Source organism: Scyliorhinus torazame, chromosome 10 (assembly GCF_047496885.1).
Source record: "Scyliorhinus torazame isolate Kashiwa2021f chromosome 10, sScyTor2.1, whole genome shotgun sequence".
Classification (NCBI taxonomy): domain Eukaryota; kingdom Metazoa; phylum Chordata; class Chondrichthyes; order Carcharhiniformes; family Scyliorhinidae; genus Scyliorhinus; species Scyliorhinus torazame.
In genome coordinates, this window is record NC_092716.1 from 214,573,063 (window position 1) to 214,591,550 (window position 18,488).

General features: G+C 46.0%; 1 protein-coding gene across 2 annotated transcripts in view; it reads left to right on the forward strand.

Annotated features, from left to right (window-relative positions):
- LOC140384553 (glycogen [starch] synthase, muscle-like) overlaps positions 1-18,488 on the forward strand; it is a 234,218-nt gene that overhangs the window by 83,728 nt on the left and 132,002 nt on the right. For both annotated transcript variants that reach the window (XM_072466356.1, XM_072466355.1), the window contains 2 exons: positions 4,480-4,600; positions 13,336-13,442. In XM_072466356.1, coding sequence (XP_072322457.1) covers positions 4,480-4,600; positions 13,336-13,442 — 228 coding nt within the window. The remainder of the gene's footprint in view (positions 1-4,479; positions 4,601-13,335; positions 13,443-18,488) is intronic.

Consider the following 18,488-nt stretch of genomic DNA (forward strand, 5'->3'; position numbering starts at 1 on the left):
TCCCCATTATAAATTCCCATGTTTCTGACCTACAGTTGTCTTTACCAATCTTTTTTCTTCACGTACCTATAGAAGCGTTTACAGTCCGTTTTTATGTTCCCCACAAGCTTACTCTCATACTCTATTTTCCCTTTCTTAATCAATCCATTGGTCCTCCTTTGCTGAATTCTAAGTTGCTCCCAATCCTCAGGGTTTCCCTGGCCATTTTGTACTCCTCTTCCTTGGATCCAATACTATCTCTAATTTATCTTGTAAGCCATGGTTGGCCACCAGTTTTACTTTTGCACCAGACAAGAATAAACAATTGTTGCAGTTCACCCATGCATTCTTTGAATGTTTGCCATTGCCTATCCACCCATCATCCCTTTAAATAATGTTTCCCAATCAATCATAACCAACACACGCCTTACACCATTGTAATTTCCTTTGTTAAGATTCAGGACTCTAGTCTCAAAATCAACTATGTCACTCTCCACCTTGGTGAAAAATTCTATCATATTTTGTTTGCTCATCCACAAGGGGTCTTGCACAGCTAGGTTGCCAATGATTCCTTCCCCATTACACAATACCCTGTCTAGGATGGCCTGTTCACAAGTTGATTCATCAACGCATTGGTCCAGAAAACCATCCGTATACACTCCAGGAATTCCTCCTCTATGGTATTGTTACTAATTTCATTTGTCCAATCCATATGGAGATAAAAGTGACCCGTAATTGCAGATGTTCCTTTATCACATGCATCTCTAAATTCCTGATTAATGCTATTCGCAACATCAACACTCGGGTGGCACGGTAGCACAGTGGTTAGCACTGTTGCTTCACAGCTCCAGGATCCCAAGTTCGATTCCCGGCTTGGGTCTCTGTTTGTGCGGAGATTGCACGTTCTCCCCGTATCTGTGTGGGTTTCCTCCAGGTGCTCCGGTTTCCTTCCACAGCCCAAAGATGTGCAGGTTAGGTGGATTGGCCGTGCTAAATTGCCCTTTGTGTCCTAAAAAAGGTTAGGTGGGGTTACAGGGATAGGGTAGAAGTGTGGGCTTAGGTGGGGTGGTCTTTCCAAGGGCCGGTGCAGACTCAATGGGCCGAATGGCCTCCTTCTGCATGGTAAATTCTATGATTCTTTGAACACTATAGTTTAGGAGTCTCTATATAACACCCACTAATAATTTTTGCCCCTTCGTGCTTCTCAGCTCTACACATACAGATTGCACATCATCAGAACTAATATCTTTCCTCGCTATTGTGTTAATTTCCTCTTTCATCAACGGTGCAACTCCACCCCCTTTTCCTTTTTGTCTGGATAAATACTGAATATCCTTGGAGGTTCAATTCCCATCCCTGGTCACCCTGCAGCCATGTCTCTGTAATCCTGACTATATCTAACCCATTTACATCTATTTGTGCAACTAATTCATCCACATTATTGTGAATGCTCTGCGTGTTCAGACACAAAGTTTGCCTTTTTGACATTACTTCTCACTGTTTCTCACTGGGCCCTGTTTGATTCTGGCCGTTGATTTCTCTGCTTATCACTTCTAATTCCCTTTTCTGGCTTTTGTCCTTCTCTGTGTTTCCCCTCGACTTCTTGCATAGATTCCCAACTGCTTGCCATTTTGGTTTAAACCCTCTCCAACCGCTCCAGCAAATACACCCTCTTGGATGTCAGTCCTGGTCTTGCCCAGGTGTAACCTGTCCAGTTTGTACTGGTTCCACCTCCTCCAGAACCAGTACCGATGTCCCAGGAATCTGAAACTCTCAACATTTCCCTCAACATTACTGCACTGCACAGGGGATTGGCCACAGGAGATTCCTGCCCTGCCTGCCTGTCATCTTGCTTGCCTAATGGCTACCCATTCCCTTCCTGCCTGTGGAGTCTTAGCCTGCAGTGTGACCACCACTCTATTCATACTATCCACGATACTCTCTGCCTCACAGATGCTCCGCAATGTCCCCAGTCGCCGCTCCAGCTCCAAAGCCCAGGCTTCCAGGAGCTGCAACTGGAGGCACTCCCTGCACACATGCTGGTCCCGGGCACTGGAAATATTCCCGGCTTCCTACATAGAGCACGAGGAACACGGTATGGCGTTGAGCTCTCCTGCCTTGACTTACCCCTTTTAGTTAAACCTTTGGAAGATGCTTAATGTCAGATAATATCAATTGCTCTTGGACCCTGCATTCCTGGTGCTCTATGTAAGAAGCCGGGAATATTTCCGTATTTTCTGCCGTAGCCTACCGTGGGTCAAGTAAATTGCATCACAAATAATCCACGTCATTGTCATCAACTACTTCTCATCCAAACTGTGATTCGCTCCCGGATATCCAATATTCAGCATATAAAAACTCATATGGTGTGGAATATGCCTGTCTTGGATATCCACAGTTAGAACATTCCACGGAAATGTAAATACATTTTGCGAATCTTTGATGGGTGTTCGTTGGGGAATGAGAATCTTTCCATTTCAACTTTCAAGTAGGCCCAGGACAGGTTCAGCATGATTCCAGTAAAGATCACATTATTTCGCCCCAGCGGTGCACCTCAACAACAATCTTACAAGAGCAGCCATCAGTTAACTTTTACATCTGCCTTCCAAAACAATCCAATCTGTGTTCTTTGAGGACGATTACCAATGTAATGCCATAATAAATCGTCTGAGGCACATACCTGTAGGATCTGGATGGAGTCATTGAATCGTAGAGGCTTACAAAACTGAAAAAACCATTTAACCTATTTGGGGGATAGAGGGGTGGATTTTAACTGTAAGCCGGTCACCGCAGCTGGGAGGAGAGCAAAATTCACCTCAATTTCAGGCTGTTACGTTATCTCTGAGGCTTAATTTACATCTCCAGGCAGCTGGGCCTGAATTGAGCAGAAAGAGGTAGTTGGCCAACTGACTGGCAGGCTAGGTTCTCCTTGCACTCACTTAAGCCCTGCGGTGAGGGGTGGTGCACACGGGATAGCTGATCCCAAAATCTCTTCCAAGGCTTTAAGAGGCTGACACAATACAAATATTAGTTGCAACTTACATTTTAGAACCTCCATCTATTCTTTGGCAGGTTTTACAGAGCTGGACAGCCTTGGCAAGTGAAATGAAAACAGAGTGCTTCCGTTATTTCAGATTTCAAGCATCAGCAATATTTTGCTTTTATTATAGCCATGGCAGGTGGCCCATTCATCCATCAACATCCCTATCAACATCTTAGGCCTTACCATTGACCAGAAACTGAACTGGACTAGCCATATAAATACAGTGGCTACCAAAGCACATCAAAGGCTAGGAATCCTGTGGTGAGTAACACCTCCTGACACCCCAAAGCCTGTCCACCATCTACAAGGCAAAGTCAGGAGTGCAATGGAATACTCTCCACTTGCCTGGATGCGGAAGCTCCAACAAAACGCAAGAAACTCGATACCATGCAGGACAAAGCAACCCGCTTGATTGTTACCCCTTCCCCAAACATTCAATCCCTCCACCACAACGAACAGTGGCTGCCGTGTGTACCATCTACAAGATGCACTGCAGGAACTCACCAAGGTTCTTAATGCAGCTCCTTCCAAACCCACGACCACTACTATCTAGAAGGACAAGAGCAGCAGAGAACACTGCCACCTGGAGGTTCCTCGCTGAGTCACTCACCATCCTGACTTGGATGAAAATGTCACCATTCCTTCACTGTCGCTGGGTCAAAATCCTAGAATTCTCTCCCTAAAAGCACTGTGGGTGTACCTACACCTCATAGACTGCAACGGTTGAAGAAGGCAGCTCACCACCACCTTCTGAAGGGCAGCTAGGAATGAGCAGCAAATGCTGGCCTAGCCAGCAACGTCTACATCCCATAAATGAGAATAAATTCACATGCCAGCAGGGTGCCAGTGACCCCGTTTTGAACACATTTAACAGGTAGACCACAGGTGGGATGGGTTAATTTTGCTCCCAGATTATGTGTGTGCTAACTCTTTGCCTCTAAAATTTATCCTGCTGCCCTGCTTTCTCTTAGTAGCTCTGTCTGTTTATCTGCTCTTCTGTTAATAGATTCAGTCATCTCTGCCTCAACTGCTCTGAGGCATTCAAAGTATTCCAAGCCTCAATAGTTTTTTGTGTAAATAAATTTCTTCTCACTAATTTATGAATTCATTTCACGGCCTCCCCAATTAGAGAAAGTAGGCCTTCTCTATTCATTTTATCAACATTTTTCATAATTTTAAAAAGCTTTCCACACCAGTCAAAATCATTTCATATCTGTAGTCTCTCTCCATAAAAACTTGCTGACCCTGGAACAGCGTTAGCCTTATTGTTGACATTACCCTTCTCTCAAACGATACTCGCACCGATGTATGGAACCTTCACCCTGTCTGTTTGGGTGGAGTTGAACCCAGGTGCCAGAGGTGAAATGTCAGTTGAGGTGGAATGACAGGACTTAACCTATTGTGCTGCAGCCTCCTCCATACTGTTTTATTGGCATGCCTGTGATCTTTTTCTCCAGATGTCTGAACTTTGACCTGGATAAGACCTTGTTCATTTTCATTGCGGGAAGATATGAGTTCTCAAATAAGGGTGCTGACATATTTCTGGAAGCTCTGGCTCGTCTAAATTATCTGCTCAAGGTAAGAGGCTGAATCCATTTTGGGTCATCCTATGCTTCCAGTCTGATTCTTTGGTGGCATCTGAGAGTCTGGAGCTGAGTTCGATCAGCAAGCAAGTGGAACCAGATGTTGATCTTCAGATGATGTCACTGAGGGGCAGCATGTAGATGAGAAAAGGGAGCGGCCCAAGGATAGATTATTGGGGGACATCAGAGGTAACAGTATGGGAGCAGAAAGCCATTGCAGCCGATTCTCTGGCCACGATTTGATAAGTGGGAAGGGAACCCAGTGGGTGCAGTTCCACCCAGCTTGACCGAGGCGTTTGAGGAGGAGCGTGTGAGTCAGTGTGTCGGAGGTTGCAGACAGGTTAGGAAAGAGGAGTAGGAATAGTACGCCCAAGGTCACTCACCTAGAATGTAATTTATGACTATGGGTGGAGAGTTTCAGTACTGTAGTGGGAGCAGAAACCTGACTGGAGGGAATCATACATGAAATTACTGGACAAACAGGCATGTATGTTGAAGTCGACAGCACATTTAAGGATTTTGGAGAGGAAAGGGAGGTTGGAGATTGGGTGGTAGTTTGTAACGACAGTGGAGTCATGGATGGAATTTTTGAGGCAAGGGGTGATGACAGTGGATTTGAAAAGGAGGGAGACGGTATCTGAGGGCAGAGAATTTTACCAACAACTACCAACGTGATTGCCGAGAAGTGAAGTAAGGCGGTCTGTTTAGTGGGAAAAGGGTTAAGGGAGCAAGAGGGAAGATGGTGGCATAGTGATATTGTCACTGGGCTAGTAATCCAGAGCCCCAGCATAATATTCTAGGTCGCCTGGTTCCAATCCCACCATGGCAGATGATGAAATTGAATTCAAATTTTTTTTTAAATCTGAAATTAAAAGTTTCATAATGATCATGAAACCGTTGCCGATTTTCATAAAAATCCATCTGGTTCACTGATGTCCTTTAGGGAAGGAAGTCTTCAATCCTTACCTAACCTGGTTTATAATAATGTCGTTGACTCTTAAATATCCTTTGAAGTGCTCTGGCAAGCCATTCAGTTCATGGACAATTAGGGATGGGCACTAAATGTTGGCCCAGCCAGCCCACCCTTCCCATGAATGAATTTTAAAAAATCATGGATAAGATGAGCTTGGAGAGAGATGAGTGGGAAATGGGATAGAATCTATAGAAAGTTGAGTGCTCCGGCTCGGGCAGTTGGAACATTCGGGCAGATGTGGTGGGGGGTGGGGGGGGGGAGAGAGAGAGGGGGAAAGAGGGGGAAAGAGGGGGGAAAGAGGGGGGGGAGGGGGGAAAGAGGGGGGGAGGGGGGAAAGAGGGGGGGGTAGAGGCAGCTGAACAGATGGCTTCAATCATTGTGACAAAATTATCCATGAGTTCCTCACACTTGTCATCGAAATTTTAAGTGGAAGAGGTAGGAGATGGTTGTTTAAGGTGGTTTTGGGGTTGAGAAGAGAAGCAGGCGGTTACCTTTGTACCGAGGATGATCTTTGAATTGTGAGCAGTTTTTTTAACCAAGGGGCAGATTAGGACCCAATAATGCTATATGCGGTCCAACAAGATTCTAAGATAGGTGGTTGCCTGCAATAAATCCTCTGTGTCCTTGAACCTAAGAGATGATGAGGGGTATAGGGAAAGAATGACTTGGGCGAGAGAGTAATGGTTCCAATAGGGACAAGGGAAAGTCAGGGAACCAAGAGGTGAAGTAATCAGTGGGAAGCGTAGCTGCTTAGGAATACAAAAAAGCACAAAAAGACAAAACTCAGGAGAGGTTACGATAGTCCCCATCCCACAAACTATGACCGTGTATGGAAAGGCTCAGTAAACCAAGGTCCACCACACTAAGAAAACAAAAAGGGACGGTCAATAGAGAATTAAAGGTGCTATATTTGAATGCGCGCAGTGTACGGAACAAGGTAGATGAGCTTGTGGCCCAGATTGTGACTGGCAGGTATGATGTGGTAGGCATCACAGAGACGTGGTTGCAGGGGGTTCAGGACTGGCATTTAAACATCCAGGGATTCACAACCTATCGAAAAGACAGGGAGGTGGGCAGAGGGGGCGGGGTTGCCTTGTTAATTAGGAATGAAATTAAATCACTAGCACTAAATGACATAGGGTCAGATGATGTGGAGTCTGTGTGGGTAGAGTTGAGGAACCACAAAGGCAAAAAAACCATAATGGGAGTTATGTACAGGCCTCCTAACAGTGGTCAGGACCGGGGGCACAAAATGCACCACAAAATAGAAAGTGCATGTCAGAAAGGCAAGGTCACAGTGATCATGGGGGACTTCAATATGCAGGTGGACTGGGTAAATAATGCTGCCAGTGGACCCAAGGAAAGGGAATTCATTGAATGTTTACAGGAGGGCTTTTTGGAACAGCTTGTGATGGAGCCCACGAGGGAACAGGTCATTCTGGACTTAGTGTTATGTAATGAGCCAGACTTGATTAAAGATCTTAAAGTAAGGGAGCACTTAGGAGGCAGTGATCATAATATGGTAGAATTCAATCTCCAATTTGAAAGAAAGAAGGTAGAATCAGATGTAAAGGTGTTACAGTTAAATAAAGGTAACTACAGGGGCATGAGGGAGGAACTGACGAAAATCGACTGGGAGCAGAGCCTAGTGGGAAAGACAGTAGAACAGCAATGGCAGGAGTTTCTGGGAGTAATTGAGAACACAGTGCAGAGGTTCATCCCAAAGAAAAGAAAGGTTATCAGAGGGGGGATTAGGCAGCCATGGCTGACAAAGGAAGTTAGGGAATGCATCAAAGCAAAAGAGAAAGCCTATAATGTGGCAAAGAGTAGTGGGAAGTCAGAAGATTGGGAAGGCTACAAAAACAAACAGAGGATAACAAAGAGAGAAATAAGGAAAGAGAGGATCAAATATGAAGGTAGACTAGCCAGTAACATTAGGAATGATAGTAAAAGTTTCTTTAAATACATTAAAAACAAACGGGAGACAAAAGTTGACATTGGCCCGCTCCAAAATGACGCTGGTAATTTTGTGATGGGAGACAAGGAAATAGCTGAGGAACTAAATAATTACTTTGCGTCAGTCTTCACAGTAGAAGACATGAGTAATATCCCACCAATTCCGGAGAGTCAGGGGGCAGAGTTGAATATGGTAGCCATCACAAAGGAGAAAGTGCTAGAGAAACTAAGAGGTCTAAAAATTGATAAATCTCCGGGCCCAGATGGACTACATCCTAGAGTTCTAAAGGAGATAGCTGAAGAAATAGTGGAGGCGTTAGTTATGATCTTTCAAAAGTCACTGGAGTCCGGGAAAGTCCCAGAGGATTGGAAAATCGCTGTTGTAACCCCCCTGTTCAAGAAGGGAACAAGGAAAAAGATGGAAAATTATAGGCCAATTAGCCTAACCTCGGTTGTTGGCAAGGTTCTAGAATCCATTGTTAAGGATGAGATTTCTAAATTCTTGGAAATGCAGGGTCAGATTAGGACAAGTCAGCATGGATTTAGTAAGGGGAGGTCGTGCCTGACAAACCTGTTAGAGTTCTTTGAAGAGATAACAAATAGGTTAGACCAAGGAGAGCCAATGGATGTTATCTATCTTGACTTCCAAAAGGCCTTTGATAAGGTGCCTCACGGGAGACTGCTGAGTAAAATAAGGGCCCATGGTATTCGAGGCAAGGTACTAACATGGATTGACGATTGGCTGTCAGGCAGAAGGCAGAGAGTTGGGATAAAAGGTTCTTTTTCGGAATGGCAACCGGTGACGAGTGGTGTCCCGCAGGGTTCAGTGTTGGGGCCACAGCTGTTCTCTTTATATATTAACAATCTAGATGGCGGGACTGGGGGCATTCTGGCTAAGTTTGCCGATGATACAAAGATAGGTGGAGGGGCAGGTAGTATGGAGGAGGTGGGGAGGCTGCAGAAAGATTTAGACAGTTTAGGAGAGTGGTCCAAGAAATGGCTGATGAAATTCAACGTGGGCAAGTGCGAGGTCTTGCACTTTGGAAAAAAGAATAGAGGCATGGACTATTTTCTAAACGGTGACAAAATTCATAATGCTGAAGTGCAAAGAGACTTGGGAGTCCTAGTCCAGGATTCTCTAAAGGTAAACTTGCAGGTTGAGTCCGTACTTAAGAAAGCAAATGCAATGTTGTCATTCATCTCAAGAGGCTTGGAATATAAAAGCAGGGATGTACTTCTGAAGCTTTATAAAGCATTAGTTAGGCCCCATTTAGAATACTGTGAGCAATTTTGGGCCCCACACCTCAGGAAGGACATACTGGCACTGGAGCGGGTCCAGCGGAGATTCACACGGATGATCCCAGGAATGGTAGGCCTAACATACGATGAACGTCTGAGGATCCTGGGATTATATTCATTGGAGTTTAGGAGGTTGAGGGGAGATCTAATAGAAACTTACAAGATAATGAATGGCTTAGATGGGGTGGATGTAGGGAAGTTGTTTCCATTAGCAGGGGAGACTAGGACCCGGGGGCACAGCCTTAGAATAAAAGGGAGTCACTTTAGAACAGAGATGAGGAGAAATTTCTTCAGCCAGAGAGTGGTGGGTCTGTGGAATTCATTGCCACAGAGGGCGGTGGAGGCCGGGACGTTGAGTGTCTTTAAGACAGAAGTTGATAAATTCTTGATTTCTCGAGGAATTAAGGGCTATGGAGAGAGAGCGGGTAAATGGAGTTGAAATCAGCCATGATTGAATAGCGGAGTGGACTCGATGGGCCGAATGGCCTTACTTCCGCTCCTATGTCTTATGGCCTTAAGGGTATATGATTTCGCCAATCTGCAGCTGCACAAATGTCATGTGGAGGGGTCAGGCGATGGCAGCCTGAGCTGGTAGCTTAAACTTCAATGCCATTACAAATTTGAAGAATTACAGTAGATTGTGTAACAGAAATGGGATTATCTACACCTCTCCACTGAATCTAGTACCAGACCATGAGGTAATATAAAAAGGCAGGAGGAAACTGATCTAGGGAGTGTCCAACCAGAAAATACCAAGTTTTACAGCAAGGTGAGGGGTTGTAGATTGCTGCTGGGTGGGTGACCCTCTGTGCCAGTGAGTTCTCTTTCCTGTTTCGACAGCAGTTCTCGACATTGCCTCCCTAGTATTGTTTGGCCACAAGATGGCAGGAAATCCCATCTTTTTACTTGGCTGACACGATGATGACGCATTCCCTGATGTAATGTTTCTTCAATATTTGTTGCAGCTACATGTTTAATTTCTCACTTTCATCCTAACCGTGAGGTATTGACACTGACTTGGATCAGTTCCTGAGTTATTAAACTGTGTTGTGAACAATACCCGGCTGTGGGAGAATGGGACTGGTTGGATCGCCCTTTCAAAGAGCTGCCACAGACAGAATGGGCCGAATGGCACCTCTTGTGATCCATATTTCTCTAAATTTACACTTGTTTCAGTTGCCATCCCTGATATCGTATTCGCTATGCCTCCGACACTTATTGTGTATAAACTGTGAAATTCTTTTGCAGTTTTTGAACTTTATTACTGGACTTACTACTCGTAACTTCCAGAGTTTTGATTCGGCTCCCTTAGCACCTTGCCTTTTCCCACAGGTAAGTTTTGGGTAATAGCCATATCCACAAAGGACCATAGAAAATGGAGGGAAAGACTTGATAAAATTGCATCAGATACCAATAAGAAACCTACGTTTTCTCTCAGCTAATACAAGCTCCAGTGATATTTCTTAAATTGTGATTATATTGCCTTTGAAATGCTGCATATGGTTTACATTCTTGTTTGTGTTTTAATGACAACAGCACTCTCAAAATAACAAAATAAGTTTCAGTTATGCATCGGGTGTGAAAAAGGGGTAAAATTATTTGGGAAAAAATCATTTCCTGGCTCATAGCATTCCTCTTCAAATCTATTTTCAGCATCTCCTTTGCTTTCCCTAATGTTTCTACCTCCTTCTGCTTAGTTCCTCCCCTGGCATCCCTACTCATCAGGATTTCCTGTTGCCTGGACTTTTCCACACTTTGGAATTTTCTGGCATGGGGTCATTGGACAGACCATGAACCCTGGCTGGTTTGCCTTTGTCCCTTCCTTGCCTAAGGCTACTGATGCCAATTGCAATGCTCCATATCCTGCCTGGACTGAGATCAGCTAACTGAGCATTAACTGGGACTTTACTGCCCAGTACCAGACAACAAGTATATCTAGTGAGCATTTGGGGGAGCTTAAAAGTATACGTTTTTAATAATTATATTGGCACTTCAAATAAGCGTTGATCTCTTGTGAAGATCTATCTGCAAAGAAAATAATTTGTTTCTTAATTTGAAAATCTCAGCAGGTCTCGCAGCATCTCTGGGGAGAGAAAAGACCTAAAGTTTTGAGTCCGATGACTCTTTTGTCAAAGCGAACAGATAGAGAAAGTGGGAAATATTTATACTGTGGAGGGAAATGAAAGATGAGTCATAGCCACAGAAACCCAGGGAACCGGGTGCTAGCAGCCACAGAAACCAAGGGGAAAGAGTGCTCATGGCAGTCCCCAGAGAGGACATCTTTCACATCTTTTGTTCTCTCTGCTTTTATCCAGGTACAATCCTGCATCTCAATTCGCATCAGTGAATTCCTCAACTAAATCCTGCTTCCACAGGGCCTTTACAGTTGATAATGGAGAACTGTGAAGAGAAAGTATTTTAGCATGCGGAATAGATATAACTTCTCTCATAGTTGGGGCTGGAGTCAAAAATGAATCAATAGTGGAATTTGAGGCAATTGTAGGGAATTGCAGGAATAATTCATTTTGACAGGGTTAATGTGAGAGGATGGAGCAGCGCTTTAAATCCAGTTCTACACATGCAAGGAGAGGGATAAAGTTACATTTAAAGGGATTACCAAATGTGTCTGTTACATGCATCCCCAGATAAGTAAATTGATTAAAGGAGATCTTAAAAGTGTATGCAGTGGTAAGTTACAAGTTGCTGCATTCAAATGAAAAAGTTCCCTCTTATTTAAATTACGATTATAACCCGAAATACGACCAAATTCATCAAGAATAAATAAAGCATTCGGCAAAGACATGGCAGGGTCTGTAATCTAAAGGAGAAGGTCATCTGCATAAAGTGAAATGCCCCCCCTACGTCTTCCTGTCATGCACTGGTTATCGTGAAGTGCAATGGTAAGACGCTCAATGGCTATAGCAAATAGTTGAGGGAAAAGGGGGCACTCTTGTCTGGTACTTTGAGAAAGAGGGAAATATTCCGAGTAGGTATTATTTGCTCGGACCCATGACAGCGGGGCAGAATACAATTCTACCCAAGAAATGAAATTTGTGCCAAATCCAAATCATAAAAAAGATGGTTCCACTCAAAGGCCTTCTTGACCTCTGAAGAAATGAATATCTCAGGGAGATTTGTGGTTGAGGGGCTGTAAACAACATTAAAATATTGCCGGATATTGAAAAAGGAGTGTCTATTTCGTATAAATCCAGTCTGGTCTAGGATCAGCTAACTCTGAATAGGCTGAAGGTTGAAACAGAATCACTTATGACGTTATGTCTTGTCAAGAAATGAAAAGGGCATTGATTTCAACTGGTGACAAATGGCAAGGGTGTCATTCTAGTTCAATGTGCCATTTTGCATCTTTGCCAGATTATACAGATCCATGCTGCCCCAACACTTGTCTGAGGAAAATCCTTAAGCCAATATAATAGGAATTATCTTGTAAGATTCGTGGAGTATATTTCCAGCGATCCAGCAAATCCACTTGTCATTTGTAGTAATAGCTTTTTAAAAATAAATTTAGAATACCCAATTAGTTTTTTCCAATTAAGGGGCAATTTAGCGTGGCCAATCCACCTACCCTGCACATCATTGGGTTGTGGGGTGAAACCCACGCAAACACAGAGAATATGCAAACTCCACCCAGGGTCGGGATAGAACCTAGGACCTCGGTGCTGTGACACAGCAGTGCTGACGACTGCGCCACCATACTGCCCATTTGTAGTGATAGCTGAAGCAAGATCACAGGCAGGAAAGTGGTGCCCTTTTTATTTAAAACCAAACAATCCCAGCATCAAAATACATTGCTCCACTTGAAAGCAGAAGGAGTGGAGCAGTTGCACAAATGTCAAGAGATGCTTTTTGTTCATCATTCAATAAAATTGAGGGGCTGGTTTAGCACAATGGGCTAAACAGCTGGCTTGTAATGCAGAACAATGCCAGCAGCACAGGTTCAATTCCCGTACCGGCCTCCCCGAACAGGCGGCGGAATGTGGCGACTAGGGGCTTTTCACAGTAACTTCATTGAAGCCTACTTGTGACAATAAGCGATTATTATTAAAATTGCTGCCTGAGGATAGCATTGTGCTTAAAGTAACACTCCAGATTGCAAAATAAAAATGAAACAGCTCATTAGCAAAGTCCATTGAGACTGCAAGATTAATTTATTTATTGGCAAAGGTTGCATTTTTCTGCTTCTTCCATTTTCTTCTGAAGAAGAATATCTGTTGCAGGAGATTAATTCCTTAAGCAGCAGCAAGAATTCAGTACCTTGTTCATGTGGGCATTCTTCACGTCATATCCTCAACTCCTACATTAGTCCCTCCACTTAACTGTTTGCTGAGGGGGGAGAGGGGCGAAGGGACAGAGTGATGAGCAGATTTCCAGGAATTGTCAGCAGTTTAAGGGTTAAAGCTGTCAGTCACATTGTTATCTCACCTTAGAGCTGTTAATTCAGTCTGCAAGGCAATGTTTCATTAAGTGCTTCTGCTCCGAAACAGGCAAACCGAAGTGGCGTAACAGTGGTTGCGTTTTTCATCATGCCTGCGAGGACCAATAACTTCAATGTGGAAACCCTCAAGGGACAAGCAGTACGAAAACAACTTTGGTAAGAAAAGTGCAGCTTGAAGATGGTCAGAAGGAAAAATAAGTAGATACTGGTAAGAATGTTGAACTGTTGAATTCAAAGAGAGCTAGGTAACAGTAGAATAGATATCTAATAATATTTTTTGTTTGTAGTGATGTTGCCCAATCATCTGAAGGTGAAGATATTAATAAAATACAAATGAGAACTTGAAAACTAACTGCTCACCTTCAGTATATCATCTTCAATGTGTCATCTTTAATGTGTCATTTCTGCAGTAAAATTTGGAAGACTGTCACTTAAATTGCTTGAATGACTGTGCAAACATTTGGGCTTCTGCCCAACACCCAAAAGCAGACAGAGAGGGAGATCTTGGGCGGGATTCTCCATTAGCGGAATCCTCCGCTTCGCCGGCAGCGCACTCACACCCGCGGATTTCCCGACGGCGTGGGGTTGGCCACAATGGGAAACCCCATTGGCCAGCTGCCAGGACGGAGGATCCCGCTGCTGGAGAGGGTGCACAGCACCAGAAAACGGGTGTGATGGGATGAAGAATCCCGCTCCTTAACTTTGTAATGGTGTAAAATGAGTCTGGAGCCTATCTTGCTTCACTGCTACTTTTTTTCATGACGCCAATGAAAATGAAAATAATTGTCAGATTTAAAACCGATTTGCTATCACCTGTTTTTCACTATCACAGAAAGTCAAGATTTATCCTGCATCTCAGATTGTACCCCAATGAATGCCATATATAGTATTGTGTGCCATTGGATTAGTGGTTACCTTCTAATTATCGGAGAAGCAACAAGACTGATTTTGGTTTTGAGCAGGGTCAAGAACAAAGACCACACAGAGGAGACAAAGGGAACCCGTTCCAATTCATGGGTATCCTTGAATTTTCATTGGGCGAGACAAGCTTCCTGCACCTACTTTGCCTCTGAACCGTACTTGCACAGTGTGCACTGTGGTCGGCTCTTCCTGCATGCCAGGGGTTCAAAACCAGTACCACTTCCACTCTGATAGGATAATCTTACACCAAAAAGCAGGAAGACAATCGGCAATAACCATGAAGAGTCTGATAATACTGCACTATTTCTTGCCTTCCTAGCACAAAAAACATTGGGCGTGATTTAACGGAAAGATTTCTAAGTGTGGTGGTGAGTGGGAACTGCCGCAAGCTTCCCGACGCTCGGCCCGGTGAGGCTGCCACTGGTCCACTTAACGAGGCCCCATGGGCTTCACACCACAAATGATGGTTCCGCCGGCTGATTCGCCGGGACCGTGCTCGCCAGCCCCCGGCTAATGAGGGAGAGCAGCACTTAAACCAATCCTGCACAGCCAACTCCACTCAACCCGCAGCCACGCCACCAAGGAGACCAGCCCCACAATTCAGGGATGCCGATCCAGCTGCCAGTCCACCCTGAGGTGAACCTCGGGGCCCGATGGGCACCAACCAGGAGGAGAGGACGCCAACCCGGAGCCTCCCTAAGGAGTGGCGACCATGTCCACCAGCTCCCCCAAGACACCCCCCCCCCCCTAGGTCTCGGAGTCAGCACCCGGTACATGGTGGCATGGTGAGGCATGTACTGCCAGCAAGTAGCCCAGCGCCCCCAGAGGATGCCCGCCAGGGGCATCGAAGGCCATGGGACACAGTAGGCAGCAGGCTGCATCCACATCTGACGTGCATCCTGGGGACTAACCTAGGCTCAGCGGTAGAGCACGGAAGGCTAAGCAGGTCGATGATCGCTGAGAGGGGCAGTGGGAGGTAGGGCATAAGGTAACGATGCTTCGTTTGGGTGGGGGAAGGGGTTGGGAAAGTGGGGTGGCACCATCGGGAGTATTGGGGCAGTTGGGAACACGTATATAGAATTTTAAAAAGTTGACCTCGATCAATATGATGCCTCTTACACTTTGTTCCGCAATATGGGCCCCAGCACTGATCGCCGCACCCCACCCCAGCACAGGTATGAGCACTCATCAGATAGGCAGGGGCCAGACTATGGCATAGATTGAGGAGCACTGGCACTCTGCTCTCGACAGTGACCCACTGACAGTGCAGACATTGTGGGAAGGGGTGAAAGACAGACAAGGCCATGTCCTATATGAAACGGGCGAGGATGAGGGTCTCCCTGACTCTCTGGGCTTGCCAGAGCCGCTGCCGCCTGTCCTCCATCCACCGGCTGGTCATGTGGGTCCGCACCGGGCTCTTACTCCAGCCCCTCCTGGTCAGGCACCTCCTTGTCCTCCTCCTCAGAGGTGGCAACATGTCCTCCTCCTCCACCTCCAGCACGTTGCCCCACTGCTGTGACAGGTTGTGAAGGACACAACAGACCACCACAAAGTGGGAGACCCTCTGGGAAGTGTACTGCAGTGCCCCACCAGAGCGGTCGAGGCATCGGGACCACTTCCTGAGGAGGCCAATGGACCGCTCAGTGGCAGCCCGAGTGGCTATAGGGACCTCGTTGTATCAGGTCTTTGCATTGATCACCAGCCTCCTTACTGGCGTCACTAGCCAGATCCTCAGAGGATACCCCTTATCCCCCAAGAGCCAACCGGCCATCCTGGGATGATCTTCGAAGAGGCCGGGGATGTCTGACTGTCCCAGGATGTAGCTGTGGTGCACACTCCCCGGGAAGCGTGCACACACCGGCATGATCTTCATATGATGGTCGAACATAAGCTGGACGTTCAGTGAGTGGAGCCCTTCCTGTTAAAATAGGGCATGCCCAGATGGCCCGGTGAGCGCAAGACGACATGCAAGCCATCTATTAGCCCATGGATCTGGGCCATCCCATCGATGAGATAGAATCCTGATGCCCGGGCATCTTATTGGGCCTGGTCCATGTCAAAGTTTAGTTCGTTGCCTGGGCAAACAGGGCATCCATGACTTCACGGATGCACTTGTGGGCTGTAGCTTGTGATGTGCCACACAAGCCCCCGTTCAAGCCCAGGAATGATCCTGAGATGCAGATGTTCAGGGCTGTGGTGACCTGGATGGCCATGCGGAGCTGGTATCCTCCTTCTCCAAGTGCTGCCAAGTCCACAAGGATATGGCACAGGGCCCCTTGTTGAGGGGAAGCCTCCTGCGGCTCACAATGTCCATTATGTCTTTGAGGGCTGGACACCTTGTACCGTCACTGGCCTCCCTCTCTGGGTGGATCCCTGGCCTAATGGGCGGCCGGTTCGTCGGGGATGTGGGGTGGGGCCCTGCACCTGGGCATCTGCATAGAGTTTCTATCGATGCCGCTGCCTCCTTTGGCGCCTGGCTTCCTGGCCTGCCAAGCACCACGAGGGCAGCTTCCATGGGGTCCAAGAGTCCAAGATATCGTCCATTATTAAGTGTAATAGTTGTTAGAAATTGGGAGAGGGTGTGGGACAGACAACCAGCGGTGTCTTCCACCCCATGACCCTCCATTCCCCCATTGCTCCCCGCCACATCTACTGCAATCTGATATGCCCTGCCCTGCCCACGCACCCCCGGCTACAGTGTGGGCACTTGCTCACCGGACCCCAGGCCCTGTACCCCAGATACCTGCACGTAACGTTATATTTACCCGGCTCTGGTCCCCTCCCTGATGCATACGCCATCGTCTGGCCGCTGAACTGTCACCCGTGGATGCTGGGACCAGCCCCCCTGATCTTGGCTACTGCGTCTGTAGTGTTGCCTCCTACAGTTTTCAGTGTCCAGACATCACGGTCTGATTGGAATACTTGGCAATAACTCCCACATGCTACATGACACGCCTACCCACGGGGATCCACTTGGGAAGTGTGAAGTGCTCGTGTAACTATGATTGCCAATTCCCAATTAGCAATAGCCTTCAGCCATGCGGCCAGAGGCATCCGCAGTTAGTGGGAGTTATGGGTGGTTGGTGGGCGTGTGGGCAAGGGCTGGAGCTACCCCGGAACGAGACCGCTTGATCCAGGGGGTGGCATGGCAGACCCACAGGCGCTGAGACATGCTGTTAGATAATTTGGACATTCTGAATTATCCCTCTGTGTACCCGAACAGGTGCCGGAATGTGGCGACTAGGAGCTTTTCACAGTAACTTCATTGCAGTGTTAATATAAGCCTTCTTGTGACAATAAAGATTATTATTATTATTTAAACAATCAATGAATATAAAATAATTGATTCAAATATCAATTCATATACTCAAAAGTGAAATTTGTGTCATACACAAAGATCATAAACCGTATCGTAAGTTTGCCGGGTTACAGAAAAAGCACACTATTTGTCACCCTGGTGTGAACTCCTATTACACGTCTGAAGCATGCTTTGTATATACCCCAGTGCTTTTACAATTCTCTGTGATTGCAACATGAGGCAACACTTCTGTACCCAATCATACTGTTGTGTCAGAAAGGACACCGCATCAAAAACCGCATCAAGCTTTCCTTTTAGATATCAAATTGTTGCAGCTTTCAGCTGAGCCCTCTCAAGCCCAGACTTCGAGACTACATCTCATGCAGCTTTGAATAACATATAACAGCCTCCTTGCTCACATGTTACAAACCAAGATATGTGGAAGTATCAAATTTTACATCTTTTATACGCAAATAGCTAAATTAAGATCAAAGAGATATGGGGTACATAGAATGAGCCTCGAATCATCTCGGCAATTGAATGCTGCAGATCAAGATACAATGAATGACGTCTATTGAACAATGTGGGAGTAGAATACATGTTAAAGGATTCATAATTGCTCTTTATTGACATAAATTGATATTCTTATGATCTGTAGGAAGTTGTGGGGAATGTATAAAATATCTTGGGTGGGATTCTCTGTTCCGCCCGCCCTGTTTTGCAACACGGCACACCCCCGCTGGCAGCGGGATTCTCTGTTTCTGCAGCCGGCCAATGGGGTTTCCCATTGTGGGCCACCCCACGCTGTCGGGAAACCCGCGGGTGTGGGTACACTGCCAGTGGGACGGAGATCCTGCCAACGGAGAATCCCACTGCTTATATTTATATGTTGGCTTCCAATAGTGACACGACTTCACAAGCAATAAATTAGTTTGAAATTCAGTGACTGTGTAGATCGAGTGTTCAACTCATTGCTCCCATGG